This window comes from Coregonus lavaretus (assembly GCF_964263955.1).
Source record: "Coregonus lavaretus genome assembly, chromosome: 25".
NCBI classification, from domain to species: Eukaryota; Metazoa; Chordata; class Actinopteri; order Salmoniformes; family Salmonidae; genus Coregonus; species Coregonus lavaretus.
The window spans coordinates 17,249,368-17,268,557 of NC_140012.1; the positions used below are offsets into that span (position 1 = coordinate 17,249,368).

Sequence of the window (19,190 nt, forward strand, 5' to 3'; positions counted from 1 at the left end):
CTCTCACACACGCTCAGCAGCAGTTCACACACTCCCACACATAAAGGAAGAAATGCAAGCCTCTTTCAATCTCTGTATGTCTTTCTCTCACTCACTCACTATCTCTCTCTCTCTCTCTCTCTCTCTCTAGTACACACTCTCTCTATCCCTCTCTCTCAAACTCATGCACACACTGCTGACCAGAGAGAGACGGAAAAGGAAAAGGAGGGCTGAGTTTGTGGGCACTGCTGAAGCACCTGTGTACATGTAAACATTTACGGCGGAGAAGAGAGGAGATAGGGATCCAAAAAGAGAAGAGAAGAAGACAGAGGAGAAGAGGAAAGAGGAGAAGAGAGGACAAATAACCGGAGAGGAGGAAAGAGAAGAGGTGCTGGGACGAGAAAAAGACAGGAGAGTTGAGGCCATTCTGGACACTTTAGCACAGAGAAGAGAGGTGGAGAAGGGAGATGATGATGATGAAGATGATGAGGATGCTGCTGTGTGTGTTGGGCAGTGTGTGTGTGTCTCAGGCAGAGGTAGCAATGGTCAACTCTGGGACAACGTTTACCTACCTCTGTATGGGCAACACCATCACACATATGCCCACACACATCCCCAAGAACACCACCGACCTGTGAGTACACACACACACCCCGAGATGTAAGGTCGGACGGGTGGAGAGGTGGAGGTGATCCAGTTTTGACTGCTGATGTTGCTGATGGATATTCTATTGATTTTACTTACAGTGCATTCTGAAAGTATTCAGACCCCCATTTTGTTACGTTACAGCCTTATTCTAAAATGTATTAAATAAAACATTTTCTTCATACATCTACACACAATACCCCATAATGACAAAGAGAAAACCGTTTTTTTTGAAATTTTAGCAAATGTATTACAAATAAAAAACAGAAATACCTTATTTACATAAGTATTCAGACCCTTTGCTATGAGACTCAAAATGTAGCTCAGGTGCATCCGATTTCCATTGATCATCCTTGAGATGTTTCTACAACTTGATTGGAGTCCACCTGTGGTAAATTCAATTGAATGGACATGATTTGGAAAGGCACACACCTGTCTATATAAGGTCCCACAGTTGACAGTGCATGTCAGAGCAAAAACCAAGCCATGAGTTCGAAGGAATTGTCCGTAGAGCTCCGAGACCGGGTTGTGTTGAGGCACAGATCTGGGGAAGGGTACCAAAACATTTCTGCAGCATTGAAGGTCCCCAAGAACACAGTGGCCTCCATCATTCTTAAATAGAAGAAGTGTGGTACCACCAAGACTCTTCCTAGAGCTGGCCGCCTGGCCAAACTGAGCAGTCGGGGGAGAAGGGCCTTGGTCAGGGAGGTGACCAAGAACCCGATGGTCACTCTGATAGAGATCCAGAGTTCCTCTGTGGAGATGGGAGAACCTTCCAGAAGGACAACCATCTCTGCAGCACTCCACCAATCAGGCCTTTATGGTAGAGTGGCCAGACGGAAGAGCTTGAGAGGATCTGCAGAGAAGAATGGGAGAAACTCCCCAAATACAGATGTGCCAAGCTTGTAGTGTCATACCCAAGAAGACTCGAGGCTGTAATCGCTGCCAAAGGTGCTTCAACAAAGTACTGTGTAAAGGGTCTGAATACTTATATGGCGTTTTTTAGTGTTAATACATTTAATAAAATGTCTAAAAACCTGTTTTTGCTTTGTCGTTATGGGGTATGGTGTGTAGATTGATGAGGGGAAAAAACAATTTAATCCATTTTAGAAAAAGGCTGTAATGTAACAAAATGTGGAAAAAGTCAAGGGGTCAGAACACTTTCCGAAAGCACTGTATTGTCTGTTTGATCCTGACGATTTTTGTTTTAACAGCTGTTGATGTGGATGTTGTTGTTGTCATTATTGCTATTGTTGTCTCTTTGTGTTGTCATGATGTCGTTGGGTTGGTGTTATGGTGTGGGGATGGAAGGACGGGGGGAGGTGAAAGTAGTAGACTGCGGTAAACACTGTCCTCTTGCTTTTATAGTTGAAACATTTCTGAAGGAATCTCAAGGCTATCACCACAGATGGGCAACAGTGTGAGCATTTGTGCGTGCGTGCGCACACACACACACTCCTACAGAGACTTCCAGCACAGACATTCTCTAATACAATAATAATACTGTATATGCCATTTAGCAGACACTTTTATCCAAATCTACTTACACGCATATACATTTTTTACTTACGGGTGGTCCCAGGAATCAAACCCACTAACCTGGTGTTGCAAGCACCATGCTCTACCAACTGAGCTACTCTCACACGCGCCCCCCCTGATCTGATTGAATCCCAGCCAAAGAGGATGTGACAGAGATATCAGGTCCCCCAAACACACAAACACACACACACACACACACACACACAGCTGGCTGCTGTATCATTCCCAGCAATAATGTGAACTTGTTGTGTGTGTTCTGTTTTCAGGTCAAGGCTAGGGAAAATGTTTCATTCAAAACCAGTTTGTTACTGTATGATTGGCTGATTAGTGAATGAGGTGCGATCTACAGTCTAATTGGTTGTTGTGTTTTACAGGGAGTTCAAACAGACTCACATCAGAGTGTTTCCCCGAGAAGCCTTCACAAGCCTACAGCAGCTCACTACCATGTAAGTGCGTGTGAGTGTGTTTCGTCTGTATGTGTTTAGACTCTGATGTGGAACATGATGATTAGAAACACTGTAGATATGGATCACCCAAACAGAGGAGAGGGAGACAGGAATACCTTATATTAGTTATATAGTTATGTTATGGAAAAGGTTATTTGTCATTTAATCTTCTGTCTTTGGTTTTTCTCCTTAGGAAGGGCTACAGCTAGGCTACTTAAAGTAACTGTCCAGTGAACATCTAACTTTTAAAAGTTCATATTCTGTTAACTCATACCCAAATAATGTTGTTGATTTCTCCTATACTCGTATTTGTGGACTTCAAAAACCCCACCTCAAACTTGTATCTCAAACAGAACGGATAATAAATGCGCTGCTATGATGTCATCCTCCTGAGCTGGCCAATCAGCGGTCTACTCGCATTAATATTTTTTAGGACCGGTATACGCCCACACCAGTCTGTTGTTTAGGTGCGCCCACACCATTCCAACACAGAAAATATTACTTTGGATTTATTTTTGGAAGGAAAACTATTTCACTCATATTATAATTAATTATAGGTCATATTTCATAGAAATCTGGAAACACTGGACAGTTACTTTAAAAACAAGTGTGCTATAAATAGATCAGCCAGTCTCACTGCTATACTCCTCGGTCCATTTCTATCTTTTCCAATCTTTCTTCCTTTCTCTCCCTTACTCCCTCTCTCCCTTTCTCTGACCATTTCTCTCTCCCTCTCCCTCTCCCTCTCCCTCTCTCTATCTTTCTCTCTCTCTCACACACTCTCAGTGTGCTAACAGAGAATGGTATGTTAGAGAGCATCGGGGCTTTTGCATTTGCTAACCTCCCCAGACTAACTGAGATGTAAGTATTAGTCCTACAGTACCACAACACAACATTTATACACCCTTCAACACAATTCATACCCCGCTCATACACCATTCAAACAACATGAATCCACCATTCATAAACATCTCAAACACTATTCTCACACCAATTCATGCACCATGTGCATATTTCAAATGTTTAATGTCTGCTCCAGAACCATCACCAAGTCGAAACATTTGGTCATCATCCATCAGCAGGCTTTCATGGGACTTCCGAAGCTAAAGTACCTGTAAGTTCCCTATCCCCTAAGCACTAATCCCTTTGCCCTAACCCTAACATTAACCCCTAAACTCTAACCCTAACCCCTAAGCCCTAAACCTAACCCTAACCACTACCCCTACTTCAACAGGCTTTCATGGGACAGCCCAAACTAATATACCTGTAAGTACCAGTAAACCCTAACCCTTAAACCCTAAGAACTAATCCTAAATCAGTTGGCTTTGATAGGACTGCCCTGTTTTTCAGGACGATCTGCAACACTGGACTGAGGGTTCTACCTAACTTCTCCCAGATCCACTCCACTGCCCTGAAATTTCTGCTGTATGTCACCATGCTCTCTTACTGTAGTGTTTGTGAGTGTGTATTCAGTAGTTCACATGTTACTGTATTGTGTGGGAAACATGAGCTGCTTCTCTTACAGATGTAGGATTTTAATTTGACTACATTTTATTGCACAGTAGGAAATACAAACTTGTAGTGTATTCAAGGTTTCAACACCCCCAAAAAATGCCATAAATTATAATCCACATAATAATTTCCTGTTGCTGCAGGATAATTTTCAAGACACACACATTCAAGACTCACTCATTATTTGTGCGTGTGTGTACTCTGTGTGTCTGTGCACTCTGTGTGTGTGTGTACTCTGTGTGTGTGTGTACTCTGTGTGTGTGTGTGTGTGTGTGTGTGTGTGTGTGTGTGTGTGTGTGTGTGTGTGTGTGTGTGTGTGTGTGTGTGTGTGTGTGCGTGCGTGCGTGCGTGCGTGCGTGCGTGCGTGCGTGCGTGCGCATGTGTGTGGTGCAGGGACCTGCAGGACAATGTACACATAGTGATCATCCCCAGCAACGCTTTCCTCGGCCTCACCACTAATACCATCGATGAACTGTGAGTAGTAACAAACACACATACAGAGTACACACACACACACACAGAGTACACACACAGAGTACACACACATACAGAGTACACACACACACACACACAGAGTACACACACAGAGTACACACACATACAGAGTACACACACACACAGAGTACACATGAGTAGCCACACATCTCCCTGGAAAGATTACATTTTCACTAAATTACTTTATAAATGTGTGTCGTTCTTCTTACAGACGACTGACCAAGAACGGCATCAGTAAGGTCGAGAGTCACGCCTTTAATGGAACCAAGATACACAAACTGTGAGTCCACACACACACACACACATACACACACACACACACACACACACAAAGACTATAACAGTTTCTCTCTCTGTCTCGCTCAGGTTTCTCATGGGCAACCTGCAACTTTCCCATATGCATAATCATTCCTTCAAAGGAGCAGAAGGGCCGGGGTTCCTGTAAGCATGGCTCCACAACAACACATCAGTGACAATATCAGCTGTCATTTGTTTTTGTGTCAAAGTGTTGTTGTTGTTGTTGTCTGTGTGTATTTAGAGACATCTCTCATACAGCGGTGAGTTCCCTGCCAGAGTCAGTGCTGGGTGAAGTTGAGCATCTGTCCGCTGTCTCAGTGTTCTCTCTCAGAGCGCTGCCTCCCCTGTTCCTATTCACAAAGCTACGACAGGCTAACCTCACCTATTCATCTCACTGCTGCGCCTTCCATAAACACCAGAGGAACAGGTACAAACACACACACTCCAAGATAGAATATATCTGTGTATATTACGTCACATATAAATGAGTGTGTGTGTGTGTGTGTGTGTGTGTGTGTGTGTGTGTGTATTTTCGCATTCTTGCGTGCATTTCTCAGGACCTTACGGATGAACTCTGCGTGTTTTAAACCCGGGGCTCAGAATAACCACCACTTCTTTATGGACTACTGTTTAAATTGGACGTCTGTGGCCTGTAGTCCCACCCCCGATGCCTTCAACCCCTGTGAGGACATCATGGGCTCCGCCCCTCTACGTGTCCTCATCTGGGTCATCTCTGTGCTTGCACTGTTAGGCAACACCATTGTGCTGCTTGTGTTGCTAGGTCAGTAGAAATAAAAGGAGGTTTTATGTATATTAGAAACTCTTCAAGACATAAAAATGTGTGAATGGTGACAAATATTGTAATGAAAGCAGTTATCGTGATAAAACACGTTCTTGTGATAAAAGTTATTACTAAACTTCCCACTCACCCTTCTCGGTTGCTAGGCAGCCGAGCGAAGATGACGGTGCCACGCTTCCTGATGTGCCACCTGTCCTTTGCCGACCTGTGTATGGGCGTGTACCTGTTGGTCATAGCAACAGTGGACATGCGTACGAGAGGTCTGTACTACAACCACGCCATCAGCTGGCAGACCGGGGCGGGCTGTGACATCGCCGGGTTCTTCACTGTGGGTATACTGCAGACCTAGGAGGGTGTGTTTGTGTGTGTGTGTGTGTGTGTGTGTGTGTGTGTGTGTGTGTGTGTGTGTGTGCGCCCTAGCCTCCGTATACTGAAGTTATCTGAATGTTTATAACTGATGCTCTAACAGTGGTGCTATATGTGCAGGTGTTTGCCAGTGAGCTGTCTGTGTTTACTCTGACGGCCATCACCCTGGAGCGCTGCCACACCATCACACATGCCCTCAGACTGGACCGCAAGCTCCGCCTCCGACACGCCTGTGCTGTCATGGCTACCGGCTGGGCCTTCTCCTGTCTGGCGGCTCTGCTACCCACTGTAGGGGTAAGCAGCTACAGCAAGGTGAGGGATGTGTGATGTTACCTGTTTTTCTACACTTATTATTTTGCCCAGCCTCTATGCTAATGTGGGTATAATGTGTGTGTGTGTGTGTGTGTGTGCCTGCATGCATCGGTGTGTGTGTGTGTTTCAGGTGAGTATCTGCCTGCCCATGGATGTGGAGTCACTGCCGTCTCAGATGTTTGTCATGTCCCTCCTGCTGCTGAACGTGGTGGCCTTCCTGTGTGTGTGTGTGTGTTACCTGAGCATCTACCTGTCCGTCCATAACCCCTCCTCCCCCCCAGCCAGTGCTGAAACCCGCATGGCTCAGCGGATGGCCATCCTCATCTTCACTGACTTCCTGTGTATGGCGCCTATTTCCTTCTTCGCCCTCTCTGCCGCGCTCAAACTACCCCTCATCACCGTCTCCGACTCCAAGCTGCTATTGGTTCTCTTCTACCCAATCAACTCATGCGCCAACCCCTTCCTGTACGGATTATGCACCCGGACATTCCGTCGGGACTTCTTCCTGCTGGCAGCGAGATATGGCCTGTTTACTACCAAAGCGCAGATCTACAGGACAGAGAGTTTCTCCGTCCAACAGGCAGCATGGATCCAAATGTCGCCCAAAGCCTCCCACGGGATGCTGTATTAACTGGTCCACATCAGCCACGCCGCCGGACTCCTACCGAACCCCTGTCCTTTAACCCCTCACCCCTGAAACCAAGACCAGGCATGGGACACTGTGGCTGGTTCAAACAACAGCTTCTCTGAGAGGGATGGGACCCTAATGCCTCAGAGTACGCACACACACACACACACAGACACACACAGGATTGCAGAAGGTGTGTGCAGTAACAGGTAGCTTTCTAATAGTAGTAGGTGGCTCTTTAGTAGTACTTTAGTTAGTTTGCGTTTGACTCCACAAATTCACCTGATCGCATCAACATACTGAACCCTCTCTTTACTCTCTACATCCTCCCTCTCGCTATCTCTCTTTCCCCTCCCCGTCTTCTCAATATAGAATAAATACAGTTCAAGATATGTTAAATGTTTTTAAGAGATATGTAAAGATGTTTGTTTGTTTGTTGTTTACTTAACCCAGGTCTGGTTCTTTCATGAGATATGTTTATTGGTTGAAGGAAAATGTGTTTATATGAGTTGTGCATCTGCTGTTGTTGATAAATCTCTATGATTGTAAATTTTATCAAGAGTGAGAATGTTACTGAGAATTGAGTTGAGGTATAGTGTGTACTGGCAGCACATAGAGAAGCCAAAATGAACCCTCACATATAGACATGCACGCACACACACATATTTGAGCAGTTTCTTGTGTTATCAGAAACATTCTGTCCTTCAGCACATCCAGTCTGTTCAAGGACAATGACCAATCCCACAACCCCTCTTTGTGTGTGTGTGTGTGTGTGTGTGTGTGTGTGTGTGTGTGTGTGTGTGTGTGTGTGTGTGTGTGTGTGTGTGTGTGTGGGAGGGGAGGTTACACAGCTGCACTCAGCCCGTTCATCAGCAGAAGGGAAATGGCTGGTGGATATGGCTCATATACACACAGTCTATCAAACACACACACACACTCTAAAGATGGTATTTCAAGGTTGCAGGAGCGAGGCAGGTCCTTGGGTCCACCTCAATGTGGAAACACTGTCATGCCCAGTCCCAAATCATCCCCTAGCTCCCACCACTTACCACCTACCGCATACACATGAATGGACCATTAGATTGCGACATTGCACCATATTTCTAGACAGTCCGCTAATGATCAGATTCACAAAAAGGTGGCTATGTTTAGAAGGGGTGAAACTTTTCAACACCCCCCCACCCCCCCACACACACACACAAATTCTGAAATTGTATTTTTTTCCACCCAGTTTTATCATTGGAATGTGATACAAAACAAGGCAAAGGTGTGCTTTAGGAGCATGCGGACGCCTCCGAGCGTTCGGGTAGGCTGTTTGGAGTGTTTATCCGACTGGATTAAATATATATATATACAGTGAGGGAAAAAAGTATTTGATCCCCTGCTGATTTTGTAAGTTTGCCCACTGACAAAGCAATGATCAGTCTATAATTTTAATGGTAAGTTTATTTGAACAGTGAGAGACAGAATAACAACAACAAAATCCAGAAAAACGCATGTCGAAAATGTTATAAATTGATCTGCATTTTAATGAGGGAAATAAGTATTTGACCCCCTCTCAATCAGAAAGATTTCTGGCTCCCAGGTGTCTTTTATACAGGTAACGAGCTGAGATTAGGAGCACACTCTTAAATGGAGTGCTCCTAATCTCAGCTTGTTACCTGTATAAAAGACACCTGTCCACAGAAGCAATCAATCAATCAGATTCCAAACTCTCCACCATGGCCAAGACCAAAGAGCTCTCCAAGGATGTCAGGGACAAGATTGTAGACCTACACAAGGCTGGAAAGGGCTACAAGACCATCGCCAAGCAGCTTGGTGAGAAGGTGACAACAGTTGGTGCGATTATTCACAAATGGAAGAAACACAAAATAACTGTCAATCTCCCTCGGCCTGGGGCTCCATGCAAGATCTCACCTCGTGGAGTTGCAATGATCATGAGAATGGTGAGGAATCAGCCCAGAACTACACGGGAGGATTTTGTCAATGATCTCAAGGCAGCTGGGACCATAGTCACCAAGAAAACAATTGGTAACACACTACGCCGTGAAGGACTGAAATCCTGCAGTGCCAGCAAGATCCCCCTGCTCAAGAAAGCACATATACATGCCAGTCTGAAGTTTGTTAATGAATATTTGAATGATTCAGATGAGAACTGGGTGAAAGTGTTGTGGTCAGATGAGACCAAAATGGAGCTCTTTGGCATCAACTCAACTCGTTGTGTTTGGAGAAGGAGGAATGCTGCCTATGACCCCAAAAACACCATCCCCTCCGTCAAACATGGAGGTGGAAACATTGTGCTTTGGGGGTGTTTTTCTGCTAAGGGGACAGGACAACTTCACCGCATCAAAGGGACGATGGACGGGGCCATGTACCGTCAAATCTTGAGTGAGAACCTCCTTCCCTCAGCCAGGGCATTGAAAATGGGTCATGGATGGGTATTCCAGCATGACAATGACCCAAAACACACGGCCAAGGCAACAAAGGAGTGGCTCAAGAAGAAGCACATTAAGGTCATGGAGTGGCCTAGCCAGTCTCCAGACCTTAATCCCATAGAAAATCTGTGGAGGGAGCTGAAGGTTTGAGTTGCCAAACGTCAGCCTCGAAACCTTAATGACTTGGAGAAGATCTGCAAAGAGTAGTGGGACAAAATCCCACCTGAGATGTGTGCAAACCTGGTGGCCAACTACAAGAAACGTCTGACCTCTGTGATTGCCAACAAGGGTTTTTCCACCAAGTACTAAATCATGTTTAGCAGAGGGGTCAAATACTTATTTCCCTCATTAAAATGCAAATACATTTATAACATTTTTGACATGCGTTTTTCTGGATTTTTTTGTTGTTATTCTGTCTCTCACTGTTCAAATAAACCTACCATTAAAATTATAAAATCAGCAGGGGATCAAATACCTTTTTCCCTCACTGTATATATACAATGAGGGAAAATGTTCATTCATTTGAAAATAAATTAGATGACCTAATATTATGATTATCCTACCAACGGGACATTAAAAACTGTAATATCTTATGTTTCACCGAGTCGTGGCTGAACGACAACATGGACAACATACAGCTGACGGGATATACGCTACATCGGCAGGATAGAACGGCTGACTCCGGTAAGACAAGGGGTGGCGGTCTATGTATATTTGTAAACAACAGCTGGTGCACAAAATCAAATACTAAGGAAGTCTCGAGGTTTTGCTCGCCTGAGGTAGAGTATCTTATGATAAGCTGTAGACCACACTATTTACCAAGAGAGTTTTCATCTATATTTTTCATAGCTGTCCATTTACCACCACAAACCAATGCTGGCATTAAGATTGCACTCAATGAGCTGTATAAGGCCATAACTAAACAGGAAAACGCTCATCCAGAGGCAGCGCTCCTAGTGGCCGGGGACTTTAATGTCGGGAAACTTAAATCTGTTCTACCTAATTTCTACCAGCATGTTAAATGTGAAACCAGAGGGAAAACAACTCTAGACCACCTTTACTCCACACATAGAGACGCATCCAAAGCTCTCCCTCGCCCTCCATTTGGCAAATCTGACCATAACTCTATCCTCCTGCTTATAAGCAAAAACTAAAGCAGGAAGCACCAGTGACTCGGTTAATAAAAAAGTGGTCAGATGACGCAGATGCTAAGCTACAGCACTGTTTTGCTAGCACAGACTGGAACATGTTCCGGGATTCTTCAGATAGCATTGAGGAGTACACGACATCAGTCACTGGCTTCATCAATAAGTGCATCGATGACGTCGTCCCCACAGTGACCGTACGTACATACCCCAACCAGAAGCCATGGATTACAGGCAACATCCGCACTTAGCTAAAGGGTAGAGCTGCCGCTTTCAAGGAGCAGGACTCTAACCCGGACGCTTATAAGAAATCCCGCCATGCCCACCGACAAACCATCAAACAGGCAAAGAGTCAATACAGGACTAAGATTTAATCGTACTATACCGGCTCTGAGGCTCATCGGATGTGGCAGGGCTTGAAAACTATTACAGACTACAAAGGGAAGCACAGCCGCGAGCTGCCCAGTGACACAAGCCTACCAGACGAGCTAAACCACTTCTTTGCTCGCATCGAGGCAAGCAACACTGAAGCATGCATGAGAGCATCAGCTGTTCCGGATGACCATGTGATCACGCTCTCCGTAGCCGATGTAAGTAAGACTTTTAAGCAGGTCAACATTCACAACGGATTACCAGGACGTGTACTCTGAGCATGTGCTGACCAACTGGCAAGTGTCTTCACTGACATTTTCAACATGTAATACCAACATGTTTCAAGCAGACCACCATAGTCCCGTGCCCAAGGACACTAAGATAACCTGCCTACCGACCCGTAGCACTGACATCTGTAGCCATGAAGTGCTTTGAAAGGCTGGTCATGGCTCACATCAACACCATTATCCCAGAAACCCTAGACCCGCTCCATTTTGCATACCGCCCCAACAGATCCACAGATGATGCAATCTCTATTGCACTCCACACTGCCCTTTCCCACCTGGACAAGAGGAACACCTACGTGAGAATGCTATTCATTGACTACAGCTCAGCGTTCAACACCATAGTGCCCTCAAAGCTCATCACTAAGCTAAGGATCCTGGGACTAAACACCTCCCTCTGCAACTGGATCCTGGACTTCCTGACGGGCCGCCCCCAGGTGGTAAGGGTAGGTAACAACACATCTGCCACGCTCATCCTCAACACGGGGGCCCCTTAGAGGTGCGTGCTCAGTCCCCTCATGTACTCCCTGTTCACCCATGACTGCATGGCCAGGCACGACTCCAACACCATCATTAAGTTTGCCGACGACACAACAGTGGTAGGCCTGATCCTCGACAACGATGAGACAGCCTATAGGGAGGAGGTCAGAGACCTGGCCGTGTGGTGCCAGGATAACAACCTCTCCCTCAACGTGCCCAAGACAAAGGAGATGATTGTGGACTACAGGAAAAAAAAGAGGACTGAGCTTCAAGTTCCTTGGTGTCCACATCACCAACTAACTATCACGGTCCAAACACACCAAGACAGTCGTGAAGAAGGCAAAACAAAACCTATTCCCCCTCCCCTCAGGAGACTGAAAAGATTTGGCATGGGTCCTCAGATCCTCAAAAAGTTATACAGCTGCACCATCGAGAGCATCCTGACTGGTTGCATCACCGCCTGGTATGGCTACTGCTCGGCCTCCGACCGCATGGCACTACAGAGGGTAGTGCGTATGGCCCAGTACATCACTGGGACCAAGCTTCCTGCCATCCAGGACCTCTATACCAGGCGGTGTCAGAGGAAGGCCCTCAAAATTGTCAAAGACAAAACATTTACCACATTAACTAGGATACAGTCCTGTTACCATAACCTTTACTGTATTAACTAGGATACAGTCCTGTGACTGTAACCTTGACTGCATTAACTAGGATACAATCTTGTTACTGTAACCTTTACCACATTAACTAGGATACAGTCCTGTTACCGTAACCTTTACTGCATTAACTAGGATACAGTCCTGTTACCGTAACCTTTACTGTATTAACTAGGATACAGTCCTGTTACCGTAACCTTTACCACATTAACTAGGATACAGTCCTGTTACCCTAACCTTTACCACATTAACTAGGATACAGTCCTGTTACTGTAACCTTGACTGCATTAACTAGGATACAATCTTGTTACTGTATCGTTTACCACATTAACTAGGATACAGTCCTGTTACCGTAACCTTTTCTGCATTAACTAGGATACAGTCCTGTTACCGTAACATTTACCACATTAACTAGGATACAGTCCTGTTACTGTAACCTTTACCACATTAACTAGGATACAGTCCTGTTACCGTAACCTTTACCACATTAACTAGGATACAGTCCTGTTACTGTAACCTTTACCACATTAATTAGGATACAGTCCTGTTACCCTAACCTTTACCACATTAACTAGGATACAGTCCTGTTACCGTAACCTTTACCACATTAACTAGGATACAGTCCTGTTACCCTAACCTTTACCACATTAAGTAGGATACAGTTCTGTTACCGTAACCTTTACCACATTAACTGGGATACAGTCCTGTTACCGTAACCTTTACCACATTAACTGGGATACAGTCCTGTTACCATAACCTTTAACACATTAACTAGGATACAGTCCTGTTACCGTAACCTTTACCACATTAACTAGGATACAGTCCTGTTACTGTAACCTTTACAACATTAACTAGGATACAGTCCTGTTACCGTAACCTTTACCACATTAACTAGGATACAGTCCTGTTACTGTAACCTTTATAACATTAAAGAAGATACAGTCCTGTTACCGTAACCTTTACCACATTAACTAGGATACAGTCCTGTTACCGTAACCGTCATTTGGGGGAAACATGGGCCTTGGAGGCTCACAGGGAATATAAGAAGTATGAAACATGTATAATTGGTTGTCACTCTATGTGTATGCGGTCAGCGAAGTCAAACGCAGGACACAGAGCGGCTGGCAACGTACTTTTACTGAACACAGTAATAAACGTACAAAAACAACAAACCTCCAAACAGGCAGGAAAACACAATACCCGTACACAAAGCAACTGCCGGAATGACAAGAACAATCACACACAATAACCAATGAGAGACAGGGGGTAATATAGGGAATACAATACAACATAATGGGAAACAGGTGTAAACAATAAAGACCAAACAAGACAAACACCGAAACATCGATCGGCAGTAGCTAGTACTCCGGGGACGACGAATGCCGAAGCCTGCTCGAGCAAGGAGGAGGAGCAGCCTCGGCTGAATCCGTGACAGTACCCCCCCCCCCCCCCCCCCCCCCCCTCCCTTGACGCGCGGCTCCAGCCGGGGACGGCCAGGAGGACGCGGAGCAGGGCGAGTCGGATAACTCCGGTGGAAATCCCTCAACAGGGAGGGATCTAGGATGTCCCTCCTAGGGACCCAGCACCGTTCCTCTGGACCGTACCCCTCCCACTCCACGAGATACTGCAGACCCCACATCCGACGCCTCGAATCCAAGATGGAACGGACTGAGTACGCCGGAGACCCCTCGATGTCTAGTGGGGGTGGAGGAGCCTCTTGTACCTCATTCTCCTGGAGTGGACCAACTACCACCGGCCTGAGGAGAGACACATGGAACAAGGGGTTAATGCGGTAATTAATGGGCAGTTGTAACCTATAACATACCTCGTTCAATCTCCTCAGGACTTTAAATGGCCCCACAAACCGCCGACCCAGCTTCCGGCAGGGCAGGCGAAGGGGCAGGTTTCGGGTCGAGAGCCATGACCGATCTCCCGGTGCATACACCGGAGCCTCACTGTGGTGGCGATCGGCGCTCGCCTTTTGCCGCCTGATAGCCCGCTGTAGATGGACATGCGCAGCATTCCATGTTTCCTCCGAGTGCCAAAACCACTCATCCACTGCAGGGGCTTCGATCTGGCTCTGATGCCAGGGTGCCAGGACCAGCTGATAACTCAGCACACACTGAAAAGGCGTAGGATTAGTGGAGGAGTGGCGGAGTGAGTTTTGGGCTATCTCTGCCCAGGGGATATACCCCGAACACTCCTCCTGCCGGTCCTGGCAATAGGACCTCAGAAACCTACCCACATCCTGGTTTACTCTCTCCACCTGCCCATTACTCTCAGGGTGAAAACCTGAGGTCAGGCTAATCGAGACCCCCAGACGTTCCATAAACGCCCTCCAGACTCTAGAGGTGAACTGGGGACCCCGATCAGACACTATATCCTCAGGCACCCCGTAGTGCCGGAAGACGTGAGTAAACAGGGCGTCGGCAGTTTGTAGGGCTGTAGTGAGACCTGGCATAGGAATGAGACGGCAGGCCTTAGAAAACCGGTCCACAACGACCAAGATTGTAGTGTTCCCCTGGGAGGGGGGAAGGTCCGTGACAAAATCCACCGATAGGTGAGACCACGGCCGTTGTGGAACGGGTAGGGGTTGTAACTTCCCTCTGGGCAGGTGTCTAGGCGCCTTACACTGGGCGCACACCGAGCAGGAGGAAACGTAAACCCTCACGTCCCTAGCTAAAGTGGGCCACCAGTACTTCCCACTAAGGCAGTGCACTGTCCGACCAATACCAGGATGACCAGAGGAGGGTGACGTGTGAGTCCAATATATCAGTCGATCACGGACCTCGAGCGGCACGTACTTCCGTCCCTCTGGACACTGTGGGGGAGTAGGGTCGGCACGTAACGTCCGCTCGATGTCTGCATCGACCTCCCACACCACCGGTGCCACCAGACAAGACTCCGGAAGTATGGGAGTGGGCTCAATGGACCTCTCCTCTGTGTCATATCGTCGGGACAGGGCGTCTGCCTTAGCGTTCTGTGACCCTGGTCTAATAGTGAGCTTAAATACAAATCGGGTAAGAAACATGGCCCACCTAGCCTGGCGAGGGTTCAGTCTCCTCGCTGCCCGGATGTACTCCAGGTTACGATGGTCAGTCAGAATGAGAAAAGGGTGTTTAGCCCCCTCAAGCCAATGCCTCCACACTTTCAGGGCTTGAACCACCGCTAGCAGCTCCCTGTCCCCCACGTCATAATTGCGCTCCGCCGGACTGAGCTTCTTAGAATAAAAAGCACAGGGGCGGAGTTTTGGTGGCGTGCCCGAGTGCTGAGACAGTATAGCACCGATCCCTGCCTCGGACGCATCCACCTCAACTTGGAACGCCAAAGAGGGATCCGGATGTGCCAGCACCGGAGCCGAGGTGAACAGGTCCTTCAGATGTCTAAACGCCCTGTCCGCCTCAGCCGACCACTGCAGACGCACCGGGCCCCCCTTTAGCAGGGAGGTGATGGGAGCTGCTACCTGTCCAAAGCCTTGGATAAACCTCTGGTAGTAATTGGCAAAACCCAAAAAACGCTGCACCTCCTTCACCGTGGTGGGAGTCTGCCAATTACGCACGGCTGAAACGCGGTCAATCTCCATCTCCACCCCTGACGCGGACAACCGATGTCCCAGGAAGGAGATGGACTCCTGGAAGAACAGACATTTCTCCACCTTCGCATACAGGTCATGCTCCAACAGTCTACCAAGCACCCGACGCACCAGGGACACATGCTCGGCTCGTGTAGCGGAGTATATTAGAATGTCATCAATATACACCACTACACCCTGTCCATGCAAATCCCGGAAAATCTCGTCCACAAACGATTGGAAGACTGAAGGAGCATTCATTAAACCGTATGGCATGACGAGGTACTCATAGTGACCCGAGGTGGTACTGAATGCTGTCTTCCACTCATCTCCCTCCCTAATGCGCACCAGGTTGTACGCGCTCCTGAGATCCAATTTTGTGAAGAATCGCGCCCCGTGTAATGACTCCGTCATACTAGCAATCAGAGGGAGAGGATAGCTGTATTTGATTGTAATCTGATTGAGACCACGGTAATCAATACACGGGCGTAAACCCCCATCCTTCTTCTTCACAAAAAAGAAACTTGAGGACGCAGGGGAAGTGGACGATCGTATGTATCCCTGTCTCAGAGATTCGGTGACGTATGTCTCCATAGCCGCAGTCTCCTCCTGAGACAGAGGATACACATGACTACGAGGAAGCGCAGCGCCTACCTGGAGGTCTATCGCACAATCCCCCTGTCGATTGAGGTGGTAATTGAGTCGCCTTCTTTTTACAGAAGGCGAGTGCCAAATCGGCATACTCAGGAGGAATGTGCATGGTGGGAACTTGGTTCGGGCTTTCCACCGTCGTTGCCCCTACGGAAACACCTACACACCGCCCGACACACTGATCAGACCATCCCTTGAGAGCTCTCTGTTGCCATGAAATGTTGGGGTCATGAGATGTTAACCAGGGAAGCCCCAACACCACGGGAAACGCAGGAGAGTCAATCAAATATAACCGTATAATCTCCTCATGGCCCTCCTGCGTCTTCATCTTAAGTGGCGCTGTGACCTCCCTAATCAATCCCGACCCCAAAGGGCGGCTATCTAGGGCATGGATGGGGAAGGGCACATCAACTGGTACAATAGGAATCCCTAACTTATACGTGAAACGGCGATCGATAAAATTCTCAGCTGCGCCTGAATCTACTAGCGCCTTATGCTGGGAGTGAGGAGAAACCTCGGGAAACACAACTTTAATACACATATGTGCAACAGAGAGCTCTGGGTGAGTTGGGTGCTTACTCACCTGGAATGACTCATCAGTGCACTGCCTACTGCCTCGATTCCTAGGAGACCCTCCCCAGCACCGACCCGCAGTGTGTCCTCTGCGGACACAGTTGGTGCAGGGGACAGCCTCTCTCCTGGTCTCTCTCCTGGTCTCCCTAGCACCAGCACCCCCGAGCTCCATAGGGCTCGGCTCGGAAGTGCTGGGGGATGGAATGGACGGCCCTGACTCCGGACCCGGACGTCCGCGGGTAGCCAACAGGGTATCTAGGCGAATCGACATGTCCACCAGCTGATCGAAGCTTAGGTTGGTGTCCCTACAGGCCAATTCCCGACGCACGTCCTCCCTCAGGCTGCACCTGTAGTGGTCGATGAGGGCCCTCTCATTCCATCCCGCGTTGGCAGCCAGAGTCCGGAAGTCCAGTGCGAACTCCTGCGCGCTCCTCTTCCCCTGTCTGAGGTGGAACAGACGCTCACCCGCCGCCTTCCCCTCTGGGGGATGATCGAACACCGCCCTGAAGCGGCGGGTGAACTCCGCATAGTTGACTGTAGCGGCGTCTATTCCCCCCCACTCGGCGTTGGCCCACTCCAGCGCCTTGCCGGACAGACAGGAGATGAGGGCGGACACGCTCTCGTATCCCGAGGGCACCGGGTGGATGGTTGCCAGGTAGAGTTCCACTTGGAGCAGGAAACCCTGACACCCGGCCGCTGTGCCATCATAAGCCCTCGGGAGCGAGAGCCGAATCCCACTGGACCCAGGAGGTGAAGCGATGGGTATAGCTGATGGTGGTGGTATCGTCGGAGGAGGTGTGGGCAAACCTCCTCTTTCCCATCGCTCCATGTTGTTCACCACCCATTCCATGGCGGTGCCGAGAGCCTGGATCATGGCCGCTTGTTGTGCTACGCGCTCCTCCATTGATCCAGCTGGCACCGCCGCTCCTGCTGACTCCATGTCTAGGTGTGTGATTCTGTCACGCGACGTGTATGCGGTCAGCGAAGTCAAACGCAGGACACAGAGCGGCTGGCAACGTACTTTTACTGAACATAGTAATAAACGTACAAAAACAACAAACCTCCAAACAGGCAGTAAAAAACACAATACCCGTACACAAAGCAACTGCCGGAATGACAAGAATAATCACACAGAATAACCAATGAGAGACAGGGGGTAATATAGGGAATACAATCCAACATAATGGGAAACAGGTGTAAACAATAAAGACCAAACAAGACAAACACCGAAACATCGATCGGCAGTAGCTAGTACTCTGGGGACGACGAATGCCGAAGCCTGCCCGAGCAAGGAGGAGGAGCAGCCTCGGCTGAATCCGTGACATTGGTGGTGTACTGTGGATAGAAATATCCCTGTGAGCCTCCCAGGCCCATGTTTCCCAGAGTTGCCCAGAACATAAATTGCAGATTAATAATAATTCCAGGGTCGAACGCTGACAATTTTTCTCTCTCGCCAAAAATCTATATTCAGCTATTAATAGGCTATATTGGGTTATAATAATATGTCTTAAAAAGCTGTGTAATATAATTTAGCAATGTAAGTCAATATTCTATTATTTAGAATTGTATTGTATTCATTGTATTCATTTTTGTTTAGAAAGTATGTCATTTTGAGATTTTATCTACATCTCAAAATAGGACGTACTTTTAAGACGTCTGCGTTCCAAATGAGATATCGTCCAGGCTACAGTAGGCTAGCCAAGACTCGAGCAGCCTACATAGGTGTATTTTTGAAGCTTTCTTTTTGCAGACTATCAACAGAAGACAGCATATTGCTAGTATATTCAATATTGAAGGTTCACTTTTGTAAATCACTTTCCCTAAAATGAATTATCTCAGCAAGTAGATTGATGGGTGCTTCTTTTTGCTCTGGACAGCTCGGGTGTGCTGTGTGACGGCATCAACTCATGTACTGCTCGAGTGCTCAAGGAAGCGTGGTGGTGCTTATATGAAAGGACATCATATTGCTCAAATACAAAATAGCATGACTTTTCCGCTAGTAGTC

General features: G+C 47.5%; 1 protein-coding gene across 1 annotated transcript; it reads left to right on the forward strand.

Moving 5' to 3' along the window:
- Positions 1–446: 446 nt before the first annotated feature.
- Positions 447–7,021, forward strand: fshr (follicle stimulating hormone receptor; the record flags this gene model as incomplete). Its single annotated transcript, XM_084141350.1, has 13 exons — positions 447–613; positions 2,538–2,609; positions 3,396–3,470; positions 3,649–3,723; positions 3,960–4,034; positions 4,515–4,595; positions 4,828–4,896; positions 4,983–5,057; positions 5,155–5,340; positions 5,471–5,698; positions 5,863–6,040; positions 6,199–6,390; positions 6,521–7,021. The coding sequence occupies 13 exons, from the start codon at positions 447–449 to the stop codon at positions 7,019–7,021; spliced, it is 1,974 nt and encodes a 657-aa protein (XP_083997476.1).
- Positions 7,022–19,190: the final 12,169 nt, after the last annotated feature.